This window comes from Oncorhynchus tshawytscha, linkage group LG02 (genome assembly GCF_018296145.1).
Source record: "Oncorhynchus tshawytscha isolate Ot180627B linkage group LG02, Otsh_v2.0, whole genome shotgun sequence".
Lineage (NCBI taxonomy): Eukaryota > Metazoa > Chordata > Actinopteri > Salmoniformes > Salmonidae > Oncorhynchus > Oncorhynchus tshawytscha.
This window is the reverse complement of record NC_056430.1, coordinates 37,317,435-37,336,481: the sequence shown is the minus strand read 5'-3', so window position 1 is coordinate 37,336,481 and position 19,047 is coordinate 37,317,435. Positions and strand designations below refer to the sequence as shown.

The 19,047-nt window shown below is 41.6% G+C and overlaps 1 protein-coding gene across 49 annotated transcripts in view; it reads left to right on the top strand.

Moving 5' to 3' along the window:
• The window catches only part of LOC112216453 (gastrula zinc finger protein XlCGF57.1), a 32,141-nt gene extending 21,755 nt beyond the window's left edge, over window positions 1-10,386 (top strand). For 19 of the 49 annotated variants that reach the window (XM_024376511.2, XM_042297785.1, XM_024376445.2 and 16 more), the window contains 10 exons: window positions 163-246; window positions 789-872; window positions 1,115-1,198; window positions 1,993-2,076; window positions 2,996-3,079; window positions 4,030-4,113; window positions 4,539-4,622; window positions 5,588-5,671; window positions 6,142-6,260; window positions 6,949-10,386. In XM_024376511.2, coding sequence (XP_024232279.1) covers window positions 163-246; window positions 789-872; window positions 1,115-1,198; window positions 1,993-2,076; window positions 2,996-3,079; window positions 4,030-4,113; window positions 4,539-4,622; window positions 5,588-5,671; window positions 6,142-6,260; window positions 6,949-7,122 — 965 coding nt within the window. In that variant the 3' untranslated portion in view covers window positions 7,123-10,386. The remainder of the gene's footprint in view (window positions 1-162; window positions 247-788; window positions 873-1,114; window positions 1,199-1,992; window positions 2,077-2,995; window positions 3,080-4,029; window positions 4,114-4,538; window positions 4,623-5,587; window positions 5,672-6,141; window positions 6,261-6,948) is intronic. The other 30 variants (XM_024376498.2, XM_024376588.2, XM_024376547.2 and 27 more) reach the window with 26 other exon arrangements.
• The last annotated feature ends 8,661 nt before the right edge of the window (window positions 10,387-19,047 follow it).

The following is a 19,047-nucleotide window of genomic DNA, read 5'->3' as shown; positions in this document are numbered from 1 at the left end:
GGTAAATAACCTGTAAATGATTGACATCCAATTTTTTTAATTTATTTTTTTTAAATAGGAAATCAATGTAGTATAAATGTATATACTTGACCTTTTAATATTGGAAGACTTCACTCGATGAATAGTGAGACACAAAAATAACCTGATGTTCTGTGTGTGTAGGGGTGAAGCCGTTCGCTTGCACCATGTGTGACAAGCGGTTTTATGAGCGCCACCACCTGCGGAGACACAGCATCACTCATATGGGTATGGGTCTGTTCACCATGCCCGTGTCATTAAGATCAGGCTACACATGAACCCTGGTATACATACTCACGCACCAGACCCTTTACCCCCCCCCCCCAAAGATATGATTATACCATAGGGTAAAAAATGGCCTTCATTAACCCAATAGTAACAACGGGAGAAAGCCCTGGAAAATGTGGCTAGCTGCTTCAGTCCTTTCTGTTTTTCTTTTTTTCGGATAGTTGGTTTTCCCCACAAGCGCTACACATTGACCACAGATTTTGATGATGTATAACCTGCAGGTCTTGTATATTTCGCTAACACACCACACATCTCTGATTTTGGAGCCATGCCTCAAATTGGTTTGATAAGATCAAGCTATTACAAATACGTGACTTCGTAAGTTCACACCCACTAAGGCCAGATTTGAGTTGTTGGCGTACCACCGGCTAATAAAGCACATCAGATGTTTATATGCAGTTATTTTAGTATACAGTTTTAACTGAACTTAATAATATTGACTGGGTGAGAAACAAAAATAATCTGATGTTCTGTGTGTGTAGGGGTGAAGCCGTACGCTTGCACCATGTGTGACAAGAGGTTTTATCAGCGTCACCACCTGCGGAGACACAGCGTCACTCATATGGGTATGGGGCCGATCACTGTACCCGTGTCATTAAGATCAGGCTACACCTGAACCCTGGTCTACAGGGGTGGCAGGATGTAAATGCCAGTCATCACACAAAGAAATTTGCAGATAAGATATTTGATAACAATCTCCCATAAGTTCTGATGGAAAGCAGTGGCGCTTAAATTAATACACAATATTGGAGTACTTTTAGTGGATGAATTTTGAGAACCTAAGTAATATATTGTTTTGTGTGTGTAGGGGTGAAGCCGTACGCTTGCACCATGTGTGACAAGCGGTTTTACCAGCGCCACCACCTAGCAAGACACAGCGTCACTCACATGGGTATGTCATTAAGGCTATTGGTGAAATGTTTGCATGTTAGGTTTGATATCCAAAACGCCCATAATTACATTTCCCTTGAGGATGATAAGGGCTAATATTACTACCAGATGTTGTCATCAGCTCATGTGATGTGTTTTGTTATTTGGGGGAAAACAACTACACCGACTGTTCGATAACTCGCACCTCAATAGCATGCGGATTCAGATAACTTGCGTTATCTAATTGTTTATTTTCAACCTGAAAATATTTGAATTGAGCAAGTTCTTTAAAAAATAAAAAAACTTTTTGTAAAGTAGTTGAAGTAGGTTTACCATCTGAAAACGGGTCAGTTCTGCTACATGAAAGCAGCTTGTTGATAACAGAACGGCACTCTGTACATATTATTAGTTGTCCTGTATTCTGTGTGACGTGGTGTTTTAGGTATGAGATGGTGAACTTGTCATTGATTGTGATATTTCTACTTTCTAAACCCTATATTTTCTACCATAATTAAAATGGTGTTCTATAAAGATAACATTTTGTTGCTCAGCCTCAATTCACATATATACAAAAATATAACATTAACTTGTTCTTTGTTAGACTCCCAAAACCACCGCGAGTTATCGAAGTGGCGGTGTAATTTACATTTCTTCAGTGTGAATCCTCTGTTATAATTGCATAGATTTACAACAGTGGTTAATAAACAATCAATGCGTACACATATTAATCGACTCGAACATTTTCAATTGCTAGACTGTGAAACAGAAAAATAATACAATGATGTTCTGTGTGTGTGTGTGTGTGTGTGTGTGTAGGAGTGAAGCCGTATGCTTGCACCATGTGTGACAAGAGGTTTTATCAGCGCCACCACCTGGCGAGACACAACGTCACTCACATGGGTATGGGTCAGCTCACTGTACTCCTGTCATTAAGACCAGGCTACACCTGAACCCCAGTATACAGGGTTGGCAGGATTTATAAACTAGTCATGCACAAAGAAATGTACAGGTGAAATATTTTGTTTATTTTATTATAGGTTTTAACATCCAAATAAGTCCAGAATTGAATTACCCTTTAAGGATGACTCTGTTGGGCTAATATTACCTCCAGATGACATCAGCACATGATGTCTTCTGGATAAAAGCATTACATTTTTGGGCTAGAAACTCCATTGACCACTCAGTAACTCATGCCTCAGTAAGTTTAAAAAAAACATGTCTTTTTTTAAATGATGGTTGTGGAGATGTCTTCCAGGATTTGTATGTGTGTTTTTTTTTCTTCAAACCAGACAGTTATATGTTATTGTAAATGGAGGTCATTGGAAACTGTTACTGATTTCTACAATCTGAAAACACCCAATCCTGCTCAGTGTTGCCAACTTGGCCACTTTGCGCTAGAGTCACTAGATCTAGCAAAGTTTTTGGATCCCTCCTCCCATTTTTACCCCCTGAAAGTGACTAAGACAAAATTCAGCAGTATTCAAGGCATTCTCAGAGGGTTTGCTTCTGAGAGGTTTCAGGAATTAGCAACCGGCTATGTGATGTTCACATACCTTGCAATTTGTTGTCATCTAACAACTTCTAGTGACAAATTGTGCAGCCAATAGCTACCCCCCCCAAAAAAAAAAGTTGGTAACACCAGTCCTGTTGTGTGAAGGCAGAATGTTCATAATAGCCACGGGTATATAGTCAGTCCTGCTGTTTTTGTGCTTGGAGTTTATGGTTAACCTAATATTGGACTTTAATATGGCGTGTGAGGCACAACAGTAATGTATTGATGCTCTTGTGTGTGTGTGTGTGTGTGTGTGTGTGTGTATAGGAGTGAAGCCGTACGGTTGCACCATGTGTGACAAGAGGTTTTACCAGCGTTACCTCCTGGCAAGACACAGCCTCACTCATTTGGGTATGGTCCGCTCACCGTACCCACCGTACCCAAGATTAGGCTACACCTGAACCCCAGTATACAGGGTTGGCAGAATTGATATGCTAGTTGTGCTAAAATAAATATATAGGTGAAATGTTGTTTTAGATGTTCAGTTTCATTACCCCAAGAAATCCATGTAATTTATCTTAAGGATGAGAAGGACTAGTTTTACAACCAAATGTCATCAGGCCATGACATGTGTTGTGGACTAAAGCATAATAAATGCATTAATCTTAATTGGCGAAAATAACTACACTGACCACACAGTAAAACATGCCTCAATCATTTTTAAATTGGAATAACTCACGTTTGTCGAGATGTCTTCCAAAAGGTTAGGTGTATTTTCAAACCAGTTATGATGAGTGTTTTTGGAATTGCTGTTATTGGGAACCTGCAGAAACGGTTAAAGATGTCTACAATCTGAAAACATCCAATCCTGCTCATTGTTGCGAACTTAGCCACTTTGCACTAGATCTTTTGGATCCCCCTCTCCTTTCCCCCCTAAACATGACTAAGGAAAATTCAGCAACATTTAAGGAATTATGAGTTTTAACTCTGAGAGTGTTCAGAACGTCAGCGACTTGCTTGCAGTGAATTTGCCTATTCAGAACAGCAGCATACGCACTCACTGTGCTGATGATCACATGCCTTACAAATTTGTGTTGACATTATCACACAAATCAATTTTCTACTTCGTCTACAATTTCTGGTGATATATTGCGCTACCAATACCTGTTTGCTTTCCCCACAAAAAGTTGGCAACACCAGTTCTGTTGCGTGAAGGCAGAAGGTTGATAACAGCACCTGGTGTATATTGTCTGTGCTGTATTTGTGTCTGAAATGTGTGGTAAACCTAATAGTGGAAGACTAACGAGGTACAAAGTTGTGTATTGATGTGTGTGTGTGTGTGTGTGTGTGTGTGTGTGTAGGGGTGAAGCCGTACGGTTGCACCATGTGTGACAAGAGGTTTTACCAGCGATACCACCTCTCAAGACACAGCCTCACTCATTTGGGTATGGGTCCGTTCACCGTACCCACTGTGCCCAAGATCAGGCCACACCTGAACCCCACTATACCGGGTTTTCAGGATGTATATGCTAGTCATCATGCACAAAGAAATATAGGTGAAGTATTGTTTTCAAGTTAGGTTTGATTTCCAGAAGTCTGGATGAGAAGGGATATCTTTACCGTTTAGACTACAATCATCAGCTCATGTGATGTGTTGTGGCTGTGGACTAAAGCGTTTGAAAAATACATAGTGAAACAAATTTGTTGGAGAAAACATCTCCCTTATTCTTCCGTCTGAATCCCCCTGTAAAATGATTGCATGGATTGAAATGAGTGGTTAAATTTTAAGCATAAATGGATATACTGTACTTTAAACTTCCAATTGGAGTGTGAGGAACAAAAGTAATATCTCAATGCTCTGTGCATTCAGGTGTGAAACCTTACGCTTGTACCATGTGTGACATGAGGTTTGTTCAGCGCTACCACCTGACAAGACACAGCCTCACTCACACGGGTATGGGCCCGCTCACCGTACCCATCACACATATAGAAGCTAGTAAAGGATGTTAGTAATGGACTTTCACAGATGAAAGTATTGGAAGAGTTCTAGAAAAGAACAGTTTCTCATCTACATCATTTTGTAACGAGAAATTAGTATTTTGTTTTTTAAGTTTTAAACACTGCAGCAACGCTATTTGTAATACATTCTAGTACATGTTCCATATTATCTGTTTTAAGAAATGCCGTTTTAAAGCTAGACCCCTAAAGATCTTCAGCTAATTGCGAATTTATCATTTGGATGTCAAGATAATGAATACATCATTTATTAGAATAATGAAATGTTTCCAACATGGCTTGACCGGGCACTTCCATGTCGGCTTAAATAATTTATATTTTAAAACAAGGTGGCGTTTTAGGCTTGTGAGAGATTGTCTAGCTACTTAGCTAGACAATGATCATTTAGTGTGCATTTCTGTTAACTTGTAACTACAACTAACATTGTAAAATGGTTCGTTTTCGATGTTGACACACATGGTACGTTATTTAGTGATATTTACTTTACGATATTTGGCTTTCGAGCTAGTTATTTTGTGGTGGGATAATGCATTCTGCAAAGGCTTTATTGACACACAATTCCAGATTTTATGTCCTTTTTTTCGGTGCTTAGTTCACAATTAGTTCACAATTGCATGTGTCGATTGTTCATATTTAGCTACTCGTGTCTTTTTGATGCAATTTAAATATCAACCGTAGTCTTCATTTGAGCTGATAAAACAAGTTAGATTGCAGCATCTTCACATCCTTGTAATAGATTGTCCACATTGTGACATGACAAAAAGCACTTACTGTAATTGTAACATGCTTATGGTAGCCAACTTTTCTCTCAGAATAGTGTTTGTAGAGCTAGCTTGAGCTCTTTAAGTTTTGTTTGTACACATTGGAGAATGAGAGCTAATGTATTGCTCTGTGTGTGTATAGGGGTGAAGCCGTATGCTTGTTCCATGTGTGACATGAGGTTTATACAGCGTAACCACCTGGAGAGACACAACCACACTCATACGGGTATGCGCCCATTTACCATACCCTTATCCCCAAGAAAGGCTATTTTTAATCAAAACAAATACGACCACAACAAACTCGAGTTTGGATTGTCAAGTCATTTGATGGGATGTTGAACCAGCCTCAAACTATCAAGTAAAACGTTTCAGGGGCATCGAGTTGGTATGATGAATATAATTATTTTTTAAATACAAAAACGGAGATTCCACTCTAATCTACACATAATGAGTTGATGACAAAACATCTTAAAATGTTACCAGAAGTGTAGTTTCCTATCATGCTTAATTCCTGTCCAGAAATTGACTTAGTTTTGTCATGAGAACTAAAGAAACCTAGTTTCCCATCACTTTAACAAACATTTGTAGATGCAGTTAATGTAACCAGGAGACTTTAGTAAGAGCAAATCATATACAGTTTGTTGTGGTTGGACTCTGTGGATTTGATGTGATGAATCTGTTTGTGTGCTCTTTTAGGGGAGAAGCCTTTTGCTTGTGACATGTGTGACATGAGGTTTATCCAGCGTTACCATCTGGAGAGACACAAGCGTGTCCACAGCGGAGAGAAGCCTTATCAGTGTGAGCGCTGCCAGCAGGTAAGAGAACGCGTGCGCACACGCACACACACACACACCCAGACACACACACACCCAGGCACACACACACACCCAGGCACACACACACACCCAGGCACACACACACACCCAGGCACGTACACATACACACACACGGCCGCCCGCATTGGAAAGATCCCTTCTCAGTGTGAGCAGTGCCAGCACATAACAGAACACGCCTTATGTGCTTGTACTGAGGAACGCATGCACACGTGGACCCACATGGAAATGTCCTCTTACATCACAAAACATCTGTCGCAGGGTGAGCAGTGCCAGCTCATAGCAGACTGTTATCACAGAAGCACACATACATACTGATACAGGCACGCATTATACCTATGCAGCACTTGTAGCAAAGATGTCCCCTACCAGGTTAGAAAAGTAATTTTTGAGGGCGAGCAGTGCCATCACGTAAGATAACGTATCTCACTGGTGATGCACACAGTGACACATACCAACACAAACAGATGCCTTCTCCATATGAACAGTGCCAGCAGGTAAGAGAATGTGTGCACATACTCTGACAGGCGCACACGAGCCTCCATGCACGAGAAAGTCCCATTTGACCAAACAGACACAGTGGGTTTAGTTGTATTGGGCATGTGTCCACACACTCATCTGTTTTTTTAAATGAATGCTGAATAAATCCTCCTCTATGTATGTGTTGTAGAACTTCTCGCGGACGGACCGGCTGCTTCGACATCGACGGCTGTGCCAGGGCAGGGGTGTGGCCAAGGTGGAGAACCAGCCGTGCTGCGAGCCCCGCCCTTACTCCCAGGAGCCCCCACCCGCTCCACCAACTTGGAGCCCCCTGCACCCCCCTCCTGGTCGGCTGGCTGTCTGACTGACATTCCCCCACCCCCATCGTCCCTCCATACACTTACACACATACACGACTACCACCTCCACAGAGAGACAGGACTTGCCACAGGGTCTTTGTCACGCAGCCCTGCGCTCAGTGGCCACACTCTGGCAAAGACTGATCCTGCAGCTCCAGTCCTGAGGTTACTATGACAGAGGGACAAATACAGGTAACTGCCAAAATAAAGGAAACACTTGAGTAAATGAGGGATACAAAGTATATTGAAAGCAGGTGCTTCCACACAGGTTTGGTTCCTGACTTAATTAACATGCCATCATGCTTAGGGTCATGTGTGAAAATGCTCAGTTGCCCCTTATTTTAGCTCCTATGACTAGAAGGAGAGATCTGTGACTTTGAAACGGGTCTCAAAGGTGCATAGGGGTTTAAAGTGTGTGTGTGTGTGTGTGTGTATGTCTCAGTCACCAGATCTCAACCCAATTGAACACTTACGGGAGATTCTGGAGCGGCGCCCGAGAGATTTTTCCTCCACCGTCAACAAAACACCAAATGATGGAATTTTGCGTGAAAGAACAGTGTCGCATCCCTGCACTAGAGTTCCAGGCACTTGTAGAATCCATGCCACGGTGTTTTGAAGCTGCTCTGGCTCGTGGTGGCACAATGCCCTATTAAGACACTTTATGTTGGTGTTTCCTTTATTTTACAGTTACCTGTTTTTATTTGTTGTGTTTTGTCGTCTTTTGAGAGCGAGTTTCCTTCGATAGTTAGTCTATTTTGTTCTTAATATATCAGATCCTTTCTCAAAGTTAAGTTTTGTATTATTTAGGTTTATTGTTTGTGCACTTGGTGGTACTCTTGGGGAGGGTGGGGTTACTGTTTGTCGTTACACCATGGTAATGATGAATGTGTGTGTGTGTATATATATATACATGAATATATAACAATATACAACAGAGGATGTCTGTGGAAAATGTAGAACATGTAGTTTGTGAAAGGGGGAAAAAAGGAGAAGTTGTCAGACTGGTACAGGTGTCAGAACTGTTAAAGAAAAAGGGGTTCCAGATAGTTAATTTAGGACGGTATAAGCAAGTGAGGACGTCCTAACAGGTCAAAGGTGAAGGGTCAGGTCAGAGGATGTTTTATTGGATCGAGGATGTGCTGATGACTCAGGAAGTGGCACAGGCAGGATGACGGCGTTACCAATTCCCATTACACTCTTTAACGGTGTACGTATGTACAGAGGTCTATGTGAGAAGATCGCAGGCTCTTTCACGGTCAGTTCTATTACAGATGTACGTGGAAAACAACGGCACAAGATGGCAGCTTCAGAAAGTCCCATTACTTTGTGTTTGTACAGATCCTCATGTTGAGAGGATAGCAGGAGGTATACAAAATCTTGTGGCCTTAGAGCGTGCTTATTTTTTATATGTTTTGTATTTTATTCATTTGCCTTTTTGTTTTTTGAATTAATGGTTTAATTATTATTATACGATTATAAGGACGAGCCACTGCCTTTTACAAGCGGGGTATATTTTTCCAAAGCTGTCAACCTTATAGAACACTGCTTACTGCAATGGCACTATAAGGCATAGGCTTATAGTGCCATTGGCAAATCCTTCCTCTGTTCTTTGAGATAATTGATATAGTGCTGGTTATTATTGTTAATAATGTAACCCCTTGTGTAATCATTCAGTAACCCTGGGAGTTTGACAATTCCAGTGAGATGCTAATAGTGCTAATATCAGTCAGGCAGTGCTTTGGCCAGCTACAGGCCATATCGATCATTTTGTCATAGCTAAATCAGCAATTGCTTCACTACACACTAACAAATGCCTTTTCCTGAGTTATGTGGGGTATGTGTGTGTATAAAGGATTTGTGTTATGTTCTTTCTGGGGTTAGCCTTAACCCAAATAAGATCTGACTCTTAAATAATCAATGTAGTGCTAAATGATATTGTAATGAATGACTGTAACATGTAACAAACTTTTAAACATGTCTGTGGTTTACCCCCTCTAATTGTAATGGTTACAGAGCACGGAGATGCTCTAGTTAATGTCTACCTACTCTGACATTTTATCTATTTCTATGTGGGTTAGTCAGTGGGTCTGTTGGCCGTGTTCCCCAGCAGCCTGTCTGGACTAGTAGAGCAGCCTAGGAGAGGCTCTCTGAAACTTGGCCCTGAGGACTCCCTGTGTGTGCTGGACTTCACTTCAACCGAATCATTGAATTTAATTCATGTTTCTCTATATCACCATGCTACTACTGTTAGTGAAACAATGTACCTTTGTTTATTTAGTAATACCGTATGTATATTCCAGAAATGTTGAGATGTACAGTCGGCAGTAGTTAAGAGATTGAACTGTTAAATTATGCCTGAGTGATTAGAGGATGCCATCCAGCAAACACAGGTGCCTCCTAGTACCAGGGTTAAGAGACTCCAGCTTACTGTATGATTTGACAAGCCCTTTCCCTAAGAAATGTGGGGGAAATGCCACCAGTGACCACGACTGCCCACCTGTGAGGCCGTAGGGCAAGGCGGGTTGCCATGAACTTTTAAATCCCTATGTTCTTGTCTTTTTAAGTATTGTTATCAATCTTATGGTGAAAATGCAATAGAATCTTTGTCTGATCAGTTAATACAGTGAAATGTTTTTTTCTTCTAAGCATCAGACAAAGGATGGAGCGATTTTAGAGAAGAGCTCTTCTCTCTTCCCCATCGCATTTGACGATTCTGTTAATGTTTCAAGGACCTTTTTTTATTTTATTTCTGAAAGTATTGTAAACACTGGAGTGATAAAAACAAAAGACAAAAAAACATGGAATATGGATATTTTTCTTTTTTAAATCAGTACTAGATTTTAGTCTTTAGACAGAGCCTCTTACTCCTCAACTTGACAAAGAAGATGGACAGAACCATTTGGATCAGTACTGTGTTGAGAGCCCAGGGCATCTAGTAATTTAAACATTTAGAGGTGGTAGTACCTCAAGACAATGACTGTTTTCATACAAATCCCCTTCTATTTGTAGTAAATGATATTGCTAGAGGTAAGCAACAGCATCTACAGTAGCTATCACAGGTTAGCCTTTTATTTTTCTCTGTTAGTCTTGCATGCAGTTATGGTCCTCCAGTTAAGATGGGATCTTATATTGATTATTCTTTTGTGTAGGCAAAATAAGTGCATCAAAAATAAATAAAATAAACCTTGTGATCCAGTTAGTTTTAATTGTATGGAGTAAGGAGAGAGGCTTCTTACCATTATGCTGAAATAAAAAGACTTTGTAAAAGATGTGAGTTTTGTGTCTGTTTTTAATCCCGACAGTCCTGTCTAGGATTGATGGCGTGATGGGGAGTGTATGCATATGTGTCCTCAGGAGGGTGCCAAAGTTGAGAGGAAATATGAGATGAACACGGAATGATTATCAGGAATCTACAATATGACACTGACTAGCCTGAGTGCCGGTATGTGCTATCATGTCAACTTGTCACTTAGTGTCATGCCAAGCATGTTTGGCTTGACAATGAGCAATGGACTTGGTAAGAGCACAAACCTGATCTGGGACCGGGGCACCACTGTCTAGATAGAATAATTTGTTCTTTGGTGTTTTATTGAAACATTGCTATGCTTAGTTATATACTCTTCATTGGGCCTGATATAAAAAATTAAAAAATTGATGCTGATCCTAAAATGTAACTGGGATGAATTGTGGCATCCTCTAGAGAGCCTATAACAAGCAGTAGTTGGTGTTCATGTGTTGGCATGAATTCGAAAGGCGTAGTTGATATAACTGCAACCCATTTCTTGTCAAATTAAATGGCCCGCCTTGGGTTCAATTAAACCGTGTTTGTGATCAGGAAGTTATTTTTGAATGTATTTCCCGAGAAACACTGACCTTGGTCCTTCACCCCACATCCCCTTCAAACAATCAACACCTGCAGAGGAGGGCTGAACATAATGAGATGGCAGGGAGGAGGAGAAGGACTGAAGCAGGGAGTTAGTCAGGGGTGTCCTACTCAAAGGTCTGTTTATTCACCTTCATTTTGATAGGGAGTCACTGCTGAGACCAAAGTCTCCCAGATGAGCCCTGTTTTTCTTTTCATATTTTTTTTCTCATTTAACCTTTAACTAGGCAAGTCCGTTAAGAACAACTTATTTACAATGACTGCCTACCCCGGCCAATTGTGCGCTGCCCTATGGGACTCCCGATCACAGCTGGCTGTGATACAGCTTGGGATCGAACCAGGGTTGAGGTGATCCCACCGAGATCCAATGCCTTAGACCTAGTACAATAATACAAATCTCATTCCAAAATCATGGGCATTTTTTAAAATTTAACTAGGCAAGTCCGTTAAGAACAAATTCTTATTTTCAATGACTGCCTAGGAACTGTGGGTTAACTGTCTTGTTCAGGGGCAGAATGCCAGATTTTGTACCTTGTCAGCTCAGGGATTCAATCTTGCAACATTTTGATTACTAGTCCAACGCTCTAACTACTAGGCTACACTGCTGCATTGATATGGAGTTGGTCCCTCCTTTGCTGCCAAAACAGCCTCCACTCTTCTGGGAAGGCTTTCCACTAAATGTTGGATCATTGCTGCGGGAACTTGCTTCCATTCAGCCACGAGCATTAGTGAAGTCGGCACTGATGTTGGGCGATTAGGTCTGGCTCGCAGTCTGCGTTCCAATTCATCCCAAAGGTTTTCGATGGGGTTGAGGTCAAGGTTCTGTAGGCCAGTCAAGTTCTTCTGCACCAAACTCGACAAACCATTTCTGTATGGACCTCGCTTTGTGCACGGGGCCATTGTCCTGCTGAAAGAGGAAAGGGCCTTCCCCAAACTCTTGCCACAAAGGTGGAAGCACAGAATCGTCTACAATGTCATTGTATGCTGTAGCATTAAGATTTCCCTTCACTGGAACTAAGGAGCCTAGACCGAACCATGAAAAACAGCCCCAGACCATTGCTCCTTTTCCACCATACAGTTGGCACTGGCAATTCAGGCTAGTAGTGTTCTCCTGGTATCCGCCAAACCCAGATTTGCCAGATGGTGAAGCGTGATTCCTCACTCCAGAGAACTCGTTTCCACTGCTCTAGAGTCCAATGGTGGCGAGCTTTACACCACTGCAGCCGACGCTTGGCATTGCGCATGATGATCTTATGCTTGTGTGCGGCTGCTCGGCCATGGAAACACATTTCATGAAACTACCGACGGACAGTTGTTGTGCTGACGTTGCTTCCGGAGGCATTTTGGAACTTGTTAATGAGTGTTGCAACAGACAATGTTTATGCGCTTCAGCACTTGGCGGTCCCGCTCTGTGAGCTTGTGTGGCCTACCACTTCGCGGTTGAGCCGTTGTTGCTCCTAGACATTTCCACTTCACAATAACAGCACTTACAGTTGACCGGGGCAGCTCTAGCAGGGCAGAAATTTGACAAACTGACTTGTTGGAAAGGTGGCATCCTATGACAGTGCCAAGTTGAATGTCATTGAGCTCTTCAGTAAGTACATTCTACTGCCAATGTTTGTCTACGGAGATTGAATTGCTCTGTGCTCGATTTTGTACACCTGTCAGCAACGGGTGTGGCTGAATCAACTCATTTGACGGGATGTCCACATACTTTTGTATATATAGTGTATATTATGTCCTGGGAATGCCCCCAACATCCAATTTAATGGTCCTTATTGTACGGTGCTGTAATAAAGTATGTGTGCAGAGGGTTATTCCAGAAAATTCCATAATATTCAGGATAGTGTTGAGTTAACTGTCAACAAAGAAGGTTAGTTGGGGAAGATGTATTTGTTTCCATGGTTTCTGAGTTAATTCGAGATCTAACTAAAATGATCTTGCTAACTCATTGATCCTGCTTTCTGGAATACCCCTGAGGCCACACCTTTCTTTGTTTCCTTCTCAAGGATATCTTAAGCCTCACCACCTCAGTTGACCTCAACACTGACTGCAATGCTTTCAGACTTTTGGGGATCTAATGAAACCAGCTCACTGAGGCATCACTCACAGGGAGCACTCCCTCTCTCTACATCTCTCTTCATCCCTTTGTCTCTCCCTTTCTCGTGGGTTCAGGCATACACTGTAATTTACAGCACCCTGGAGCTCTGAGCACTTAACACAGAGCCTTCCTGATTAAGGGGAGAGTATGTCTGCTGATAGGGGGGAAGGGTGTGTGCGTCTTTTCATAAAGCAGCCCGCTGGGTACAGACGTCAATTCAACGTCTATTCCACGTTGGTTCAATGTAATTTAATTGAAAGGATGTGGAAACAATGTTGATTCAACCAGTGTGTGCCCAGTGGGAGGTGTCTGGGTATTGTTTTTAGAGGTTCGCTAAATAACAGACACCTGGTAAGGTTGCAGACAGTTTGGTTGGACATTTAGCATATTGCCGTGGGGAAGATTCTAGAACTTTGATCAAGCTTTTATTTATCTATTCTCATGGACCTTTCAGACATTGCGGAAATTAGAAAGGGTTAAACCCTCCTTTCCTTTCCCAATGGTCGAGCCAGGATCCCTCACTGTCATAAATCATGAGTCATTCTTTAAAAGCACCTCAGACCCAGACACCCCACCCCTCTCCCCACCATGAGGTCCAGGGGTGGCCTCTCATTTAGTGGTTAATTAATAAATTAATCAGCAGCTCTGTAACTGCAGTGATTGGCCCTAGGTCATCTATCACGGTATCACCATGGTTACTGTCTGTGGTAATTAAAGATTATATTTAAGCTTGTCGATACATGTCCTGGAGGGGTCTGTGGCTTCATGACAGCATTTACACACACTCACACAAAGACACAGATAAAAACATGTTAGTTGTAAATTCTCCAAACATTATGAGAGAGTAGAAAGCTTTCTGGTCCATTTCACAAATGGGTGAAATGAGATAGGAAGAGATTGTGGAATTTGATGAGAGAGAAAGTCAAGCCACAAAGGCCCAGAAGATCTAGGCCAAAGATCATGTTGACTTAAAAGGAAACAGAACGGCGCTCTGTCATATGGACATACAGTGTGATCCTACATTATCACCCTTGAAAAGAGGAGCAAAAATGACTACAAAATAAATCATTAAATTACTGAGCTATATTGCTAAAAAAAGAAGGAGAAATTAGATAATTTTATATTAATACAATTGCTTAGAGAAAGAGATTTAGTTTAACAAGGCAGGGGTCAAAATTATTGACACTCCTGTTTTCAATACATTTTGATACCTTACCTTGCGAGGATAATGGCACTGAGCCTTTTTCTAAAATGTTGTAGTTGTTGGAAAACACATTGGGAGGGATCTTAGGCCAGCAGCATACTACCCTGCATCCCACTGCAGGTTTGGTCCTGGTCAGTCCCTGGATGGGAGACCAGATGTTGCTGGAAGTGGTGTTGGAGGGCCAGCACTCTTTCCTCTGGACTAAAAAATGCCCCAGGGCAGTGATTGGGGACATTGCCCTGTGTAGAGTGCAGTCTTTCGGATTGGGACGTGAAACGGGTGTCTTGACTCTCTGTGGTCAGTAAAGATCCCATGGCACTTATCGTAACAGTAGAGGTGTTAACCCCGGTCTCCTGATTAAATTCCCAATCTGGACCTCATACTATCATGACCACCTAATCGGCCCCAGCTGCCAATTGGCTCATTCATACCCCCTCTTCTCCTCTGTAACTATTCCCCAGGTCGTTGCTTTAAATGAGAATGTCAGTCAACTTACCTTAATATCCTTAATACCATTAGTCTGCACTTATGGACTGCTACTCTTCAATTCAAACCGCAGGTTTTCAATGGGTTTCAAGTCCGGAGACTGAGATGGCCACAGCAACATTTTGATTCTGTGGTCAATTAACTATTTCTTTGTGGATTTTGATGTGTGCTTGGGGTTATTGTCTTGCTGCCAAGTTTCACCACCATATTTTACAGTAGGTATTGGGTTCTTCTCTGCTTATGCATTCTCATTTTGACACCAAACTGATGCCAAACCCACCACTGGTGGGTGGAGCTCTTTTCATGTCATCTTACCAAAGCACTTTTTCCATTCCATGTGCCAACGCCGTTAAACAAACTACAGGCTTTTACATTTGTTGGATGACATGAGAATAGAGTTCTTTGGCCAACAATACCAGTGATGTGTTTGGTGTCAAAATGAGAATTCATGAGCATGGTTGTGGATCTTTGATGTTATTGGGCTATTTTGCTTTCACTGGTCAAGGGGCCCTTGTTATGGTCAACGGCATCATGACCTTTACCCAGCACCAGGACATTTTAGCCAAAAACCTGGTTGCCTCTGCCAGAAGGCTGAAACTTGGAAGCAAGTAGATCTTTCATCAAGACAATAACCCCAAGCACACATCAAAATCCACAAATAAAATTTTTATTGGCCACACAAAATCAACATTCTGCAATGGCCATCTCCGTCATTGAAACATTGAAAACCTGTGGTTTGAATTGAAGATGGCAGTCAATAAGTGCAGACAAAGGATATCAATGATCTGGTAGGATTCTGTATGGAGGAATGGTATAAGATCCCTCCCAATGTGTTCTCCAACTCATAAAACCTTTTAGAAAAAGGCTCAGTGTCATTATCCTCGCAGGGTGAGGTATTGAAAATAGGTGTGTCAATAATTTTGACCCCAACCTCTTTTAGAGAGAAAAAGTATGACTTGTTAACCAAAATATATTTCTCTGATCAATTGTATTAGTGTAAAATAATGTAATTTCCCCCTTTTTGTTGCATACAACATAGCTCAGTATTTGAAATCTTTATTTTATACAGTAATTTTTGCTCATCTTTATCAAGGGTGTCAATCTTTTCAGACCCCACTGTATATCAACAACCAACCACTCTGTGCCTGATCTAGAAAAGACTTATGAGTGTCAGCTTGTTTACTCAGCAGTGACATAGTGGATTGGTGAGAGAACCCTCTGAGTTATCTTAAAGTGAGCGTGCATTAGCTTCAACTTCAACCGTGATTTAGACTGGTCAACACTAGTGTATGGAGGGGGAGCAGAGAGGTCAGCTTAATGGAGAACTGTAACTTCACATGCTTTTAAAAGCTGTGTAAATTCCTAACTGAAGGGAAAAGGACTCCCCTTGCTGCTTTTTCCATGTGTTGTAGAGCTTGAAAAACGACTGCCATAACACCACCTACTTACTGGGGAACTAATGTTATTGCCTCTAATACTGTCTGCTACCCCAACTACTAGTCCCATTGTGTCTGTGATTAAGGCTAGTTGCTGTATGATTGGCTAATCATGAGATGGAACGAAATGTTGTTCAATTACCCACACATGCCAAAATGTATGCAAGCATGATTCTAAGTCTCTTTGGATAAAGGTGTCTGCTAAATGGTATATATTATATCATATTGTATTGTGGTTCCTGATTGCTTCCCTGCAGTATTGAAACCATGATATCATAGCCAATGCAGGTTCATCATGTTGTTATATTTGCCATTTACTAGGACAACGTAAGAGAGCAGGCACTTTCACTGATAGACCTCTTAGCAATTCTTTCAGCTGAGATTAGTCTAATAAAAAGTTATAAATCAAAATGAATATTGTAAAAAATAATAGTCTGCAGCATCATCGTTTATTAAACCATAAATCAATGGTAAACGGGGTGAATCTCTGAATGAGAATGAGGGTCGTCTTCTCATGGTTAGCGCAATCAAGGATCCTTGGGATGACCCTAAACCCTAACATGAACTCCTACCGTTACCCTAACCTTAACCCTTACTTTAACCATTTTAAATGCCATCTTAATGGGTGTCCTGTGTGGCATAGTTGGTAAGAGCATGGTGCTTGCAATTCCATGGTTGTTGGTTTGATTCCAATGGAGGACAAGTATTAAAATGTAAGTTGCTCTGGATAAGTGACTTACTGTATTGTAACCCTGAACAAGCACACCTGATTTGAGTGTATTTTATTTTTACAGGGACATGGCACATTAATCAACGTTTCAGTAAAAGTGACGGTTTTAGCCAGCCGGCTAATTTTCATCTGCAGTCCCTGGGCATGTTATTAAATACAATTACAATATAGACAATCATTGAGCAGTGAGCACACGTAGAGCAGCATAGGACAAGCAAGACATAGCATACAGACAGAGCAACATAGGACAAGCAAGACGTAGTATACAGACAGAGCAACATAGGACAAGCAAGACGTAGCATACAGACAGAGCAACATAGGACAAGCAAGACGTAGCATACAGACAGAGCAACACAGAACAAAAAGCAGCAAGATTCAATTCATAAAAACAACAAAGTGTTTCCACACCTCACAAGCTACAGACAACAGACAACATGGAAAGCGGCAATACACAGCTAGGGACCATGTTCACAAATCTGATTGACCTTTAGCCATGTATTCATACATTTTGTGAAAGTGTGATAGGTGGTGCAGTTATGTGTGTCTGATGGCAATGTATTCCAGACATGGGAAGCTCTCACAGAGAAAGCGGATTTACTAAAGGTGCTTTTCCTTAAGGGAACTATACAGTCACCTCTCATGGCAGACCTTGTGGATCTGCTGCCATATGTTTGGGTTTTCTGTTTAACAAAAATACTGAGTGGAGGGGGAGCCAGGCCATTTAGGATCTTGAATACAAGACATGCGTCGGTGTATTGCACAAGATTTTCCCAACTCAGGAGCTCATGCTTTCTGAGGATGTAACAGTGATGATGGCTATTGGGCTTCCTATCAAGCACTTTGAGAGCCTGTTTGTAGACAGACTGAATAGGTTTTAATGTTGTACAGCAAGCTTGGGCCCAACTAGTCAAGCAGTATGTTAAGTGGGGGAGTATCATAGATTTGAAGTACAGTTTTGCTACCTCTGTAGTCAAACAATTTCGTATAAATCTGAAATTAGCTAGGTTGAATTTGGTTATCTGAATTACCTTTTTCACATGCTTTTTAAAGAGGTTGGAATCAAGTATGATGCCAAGGTACTTAAAATCAGATACCACCTGGAGCTTCTCCCCTGACACATAGACATCTGGCTCAGTAGCATCTGTTGCCCTCTTTGTGAAGAACATGCAAACAGTTTTTTTCACATTGAGATGCAAACACGAGTCACTGAGCCACTTTGTAACCTGGACCATTGCAGTAGTGAGTTCTTGTGCAGCTTGTTGTTTGCTCTTTGCATGCACATATATCACTGTATCATCTGCATACATTTGAACTTCAGACCCAGTACAGGCAGAAGGCAGATCATTAATGTACAGGCTGAACAGGAGGGGCCCCAGTATTGACCCTTCGGGCACGCCCACATCATAGCTAAGAGTGGGCGACAGCTCATTGCTCACTCTGACACACTGAGTTCTGCATTCAAGGTATGATTTCATCCATCTCAAGGCATCGGGGGAAAAGTTGAACTTGGACAATTTTGTGATGAGAATCTCATGGTTAACAGTATCAAAATCCTTCCTTAGGTCCAGAAACACAGCCCCAACAACGCCCCCTTTGTCCGTCTTGGACTTCACATTTTCCAGAAGAAAGCAATTGGCCGTTTCTGTGGAGTGTTTCACTCTGAAGCCAAACTGCATGGAGTGTAATGTGAAGGGGCTATTGTTGAGGTGGGCAATCAGTTGTTCTGCTACACACTTTTCAAGAACCTTTGACACCACAGGTAGTATACTAATGGGCCTGTAGTTACTCATGTCAGCAGGGTCGCCCGATTTAAAGATGGCCGTTATTATGGCCGACTTCCATACTCTTGGAAACACCCCGAGACCAATAGATGTGTTGGTGACCTTAGTAATGGGGCCAACGAGTGACTCTTTGTCATTTTTAAGAAAGGTAGAGTCCAGCCCAAACACATTTTTGGCTTTAGAGTTCTTTAGTGAGCTAATCACCTTGTTCACCTTTGACTCAGAAACCTCCCTTATGATGAAGACAGGTTGAACGTCATTCACTAGCACTAAGCCTAATAAACCAGTGGAGGGGTTCTGTGTCAGTAC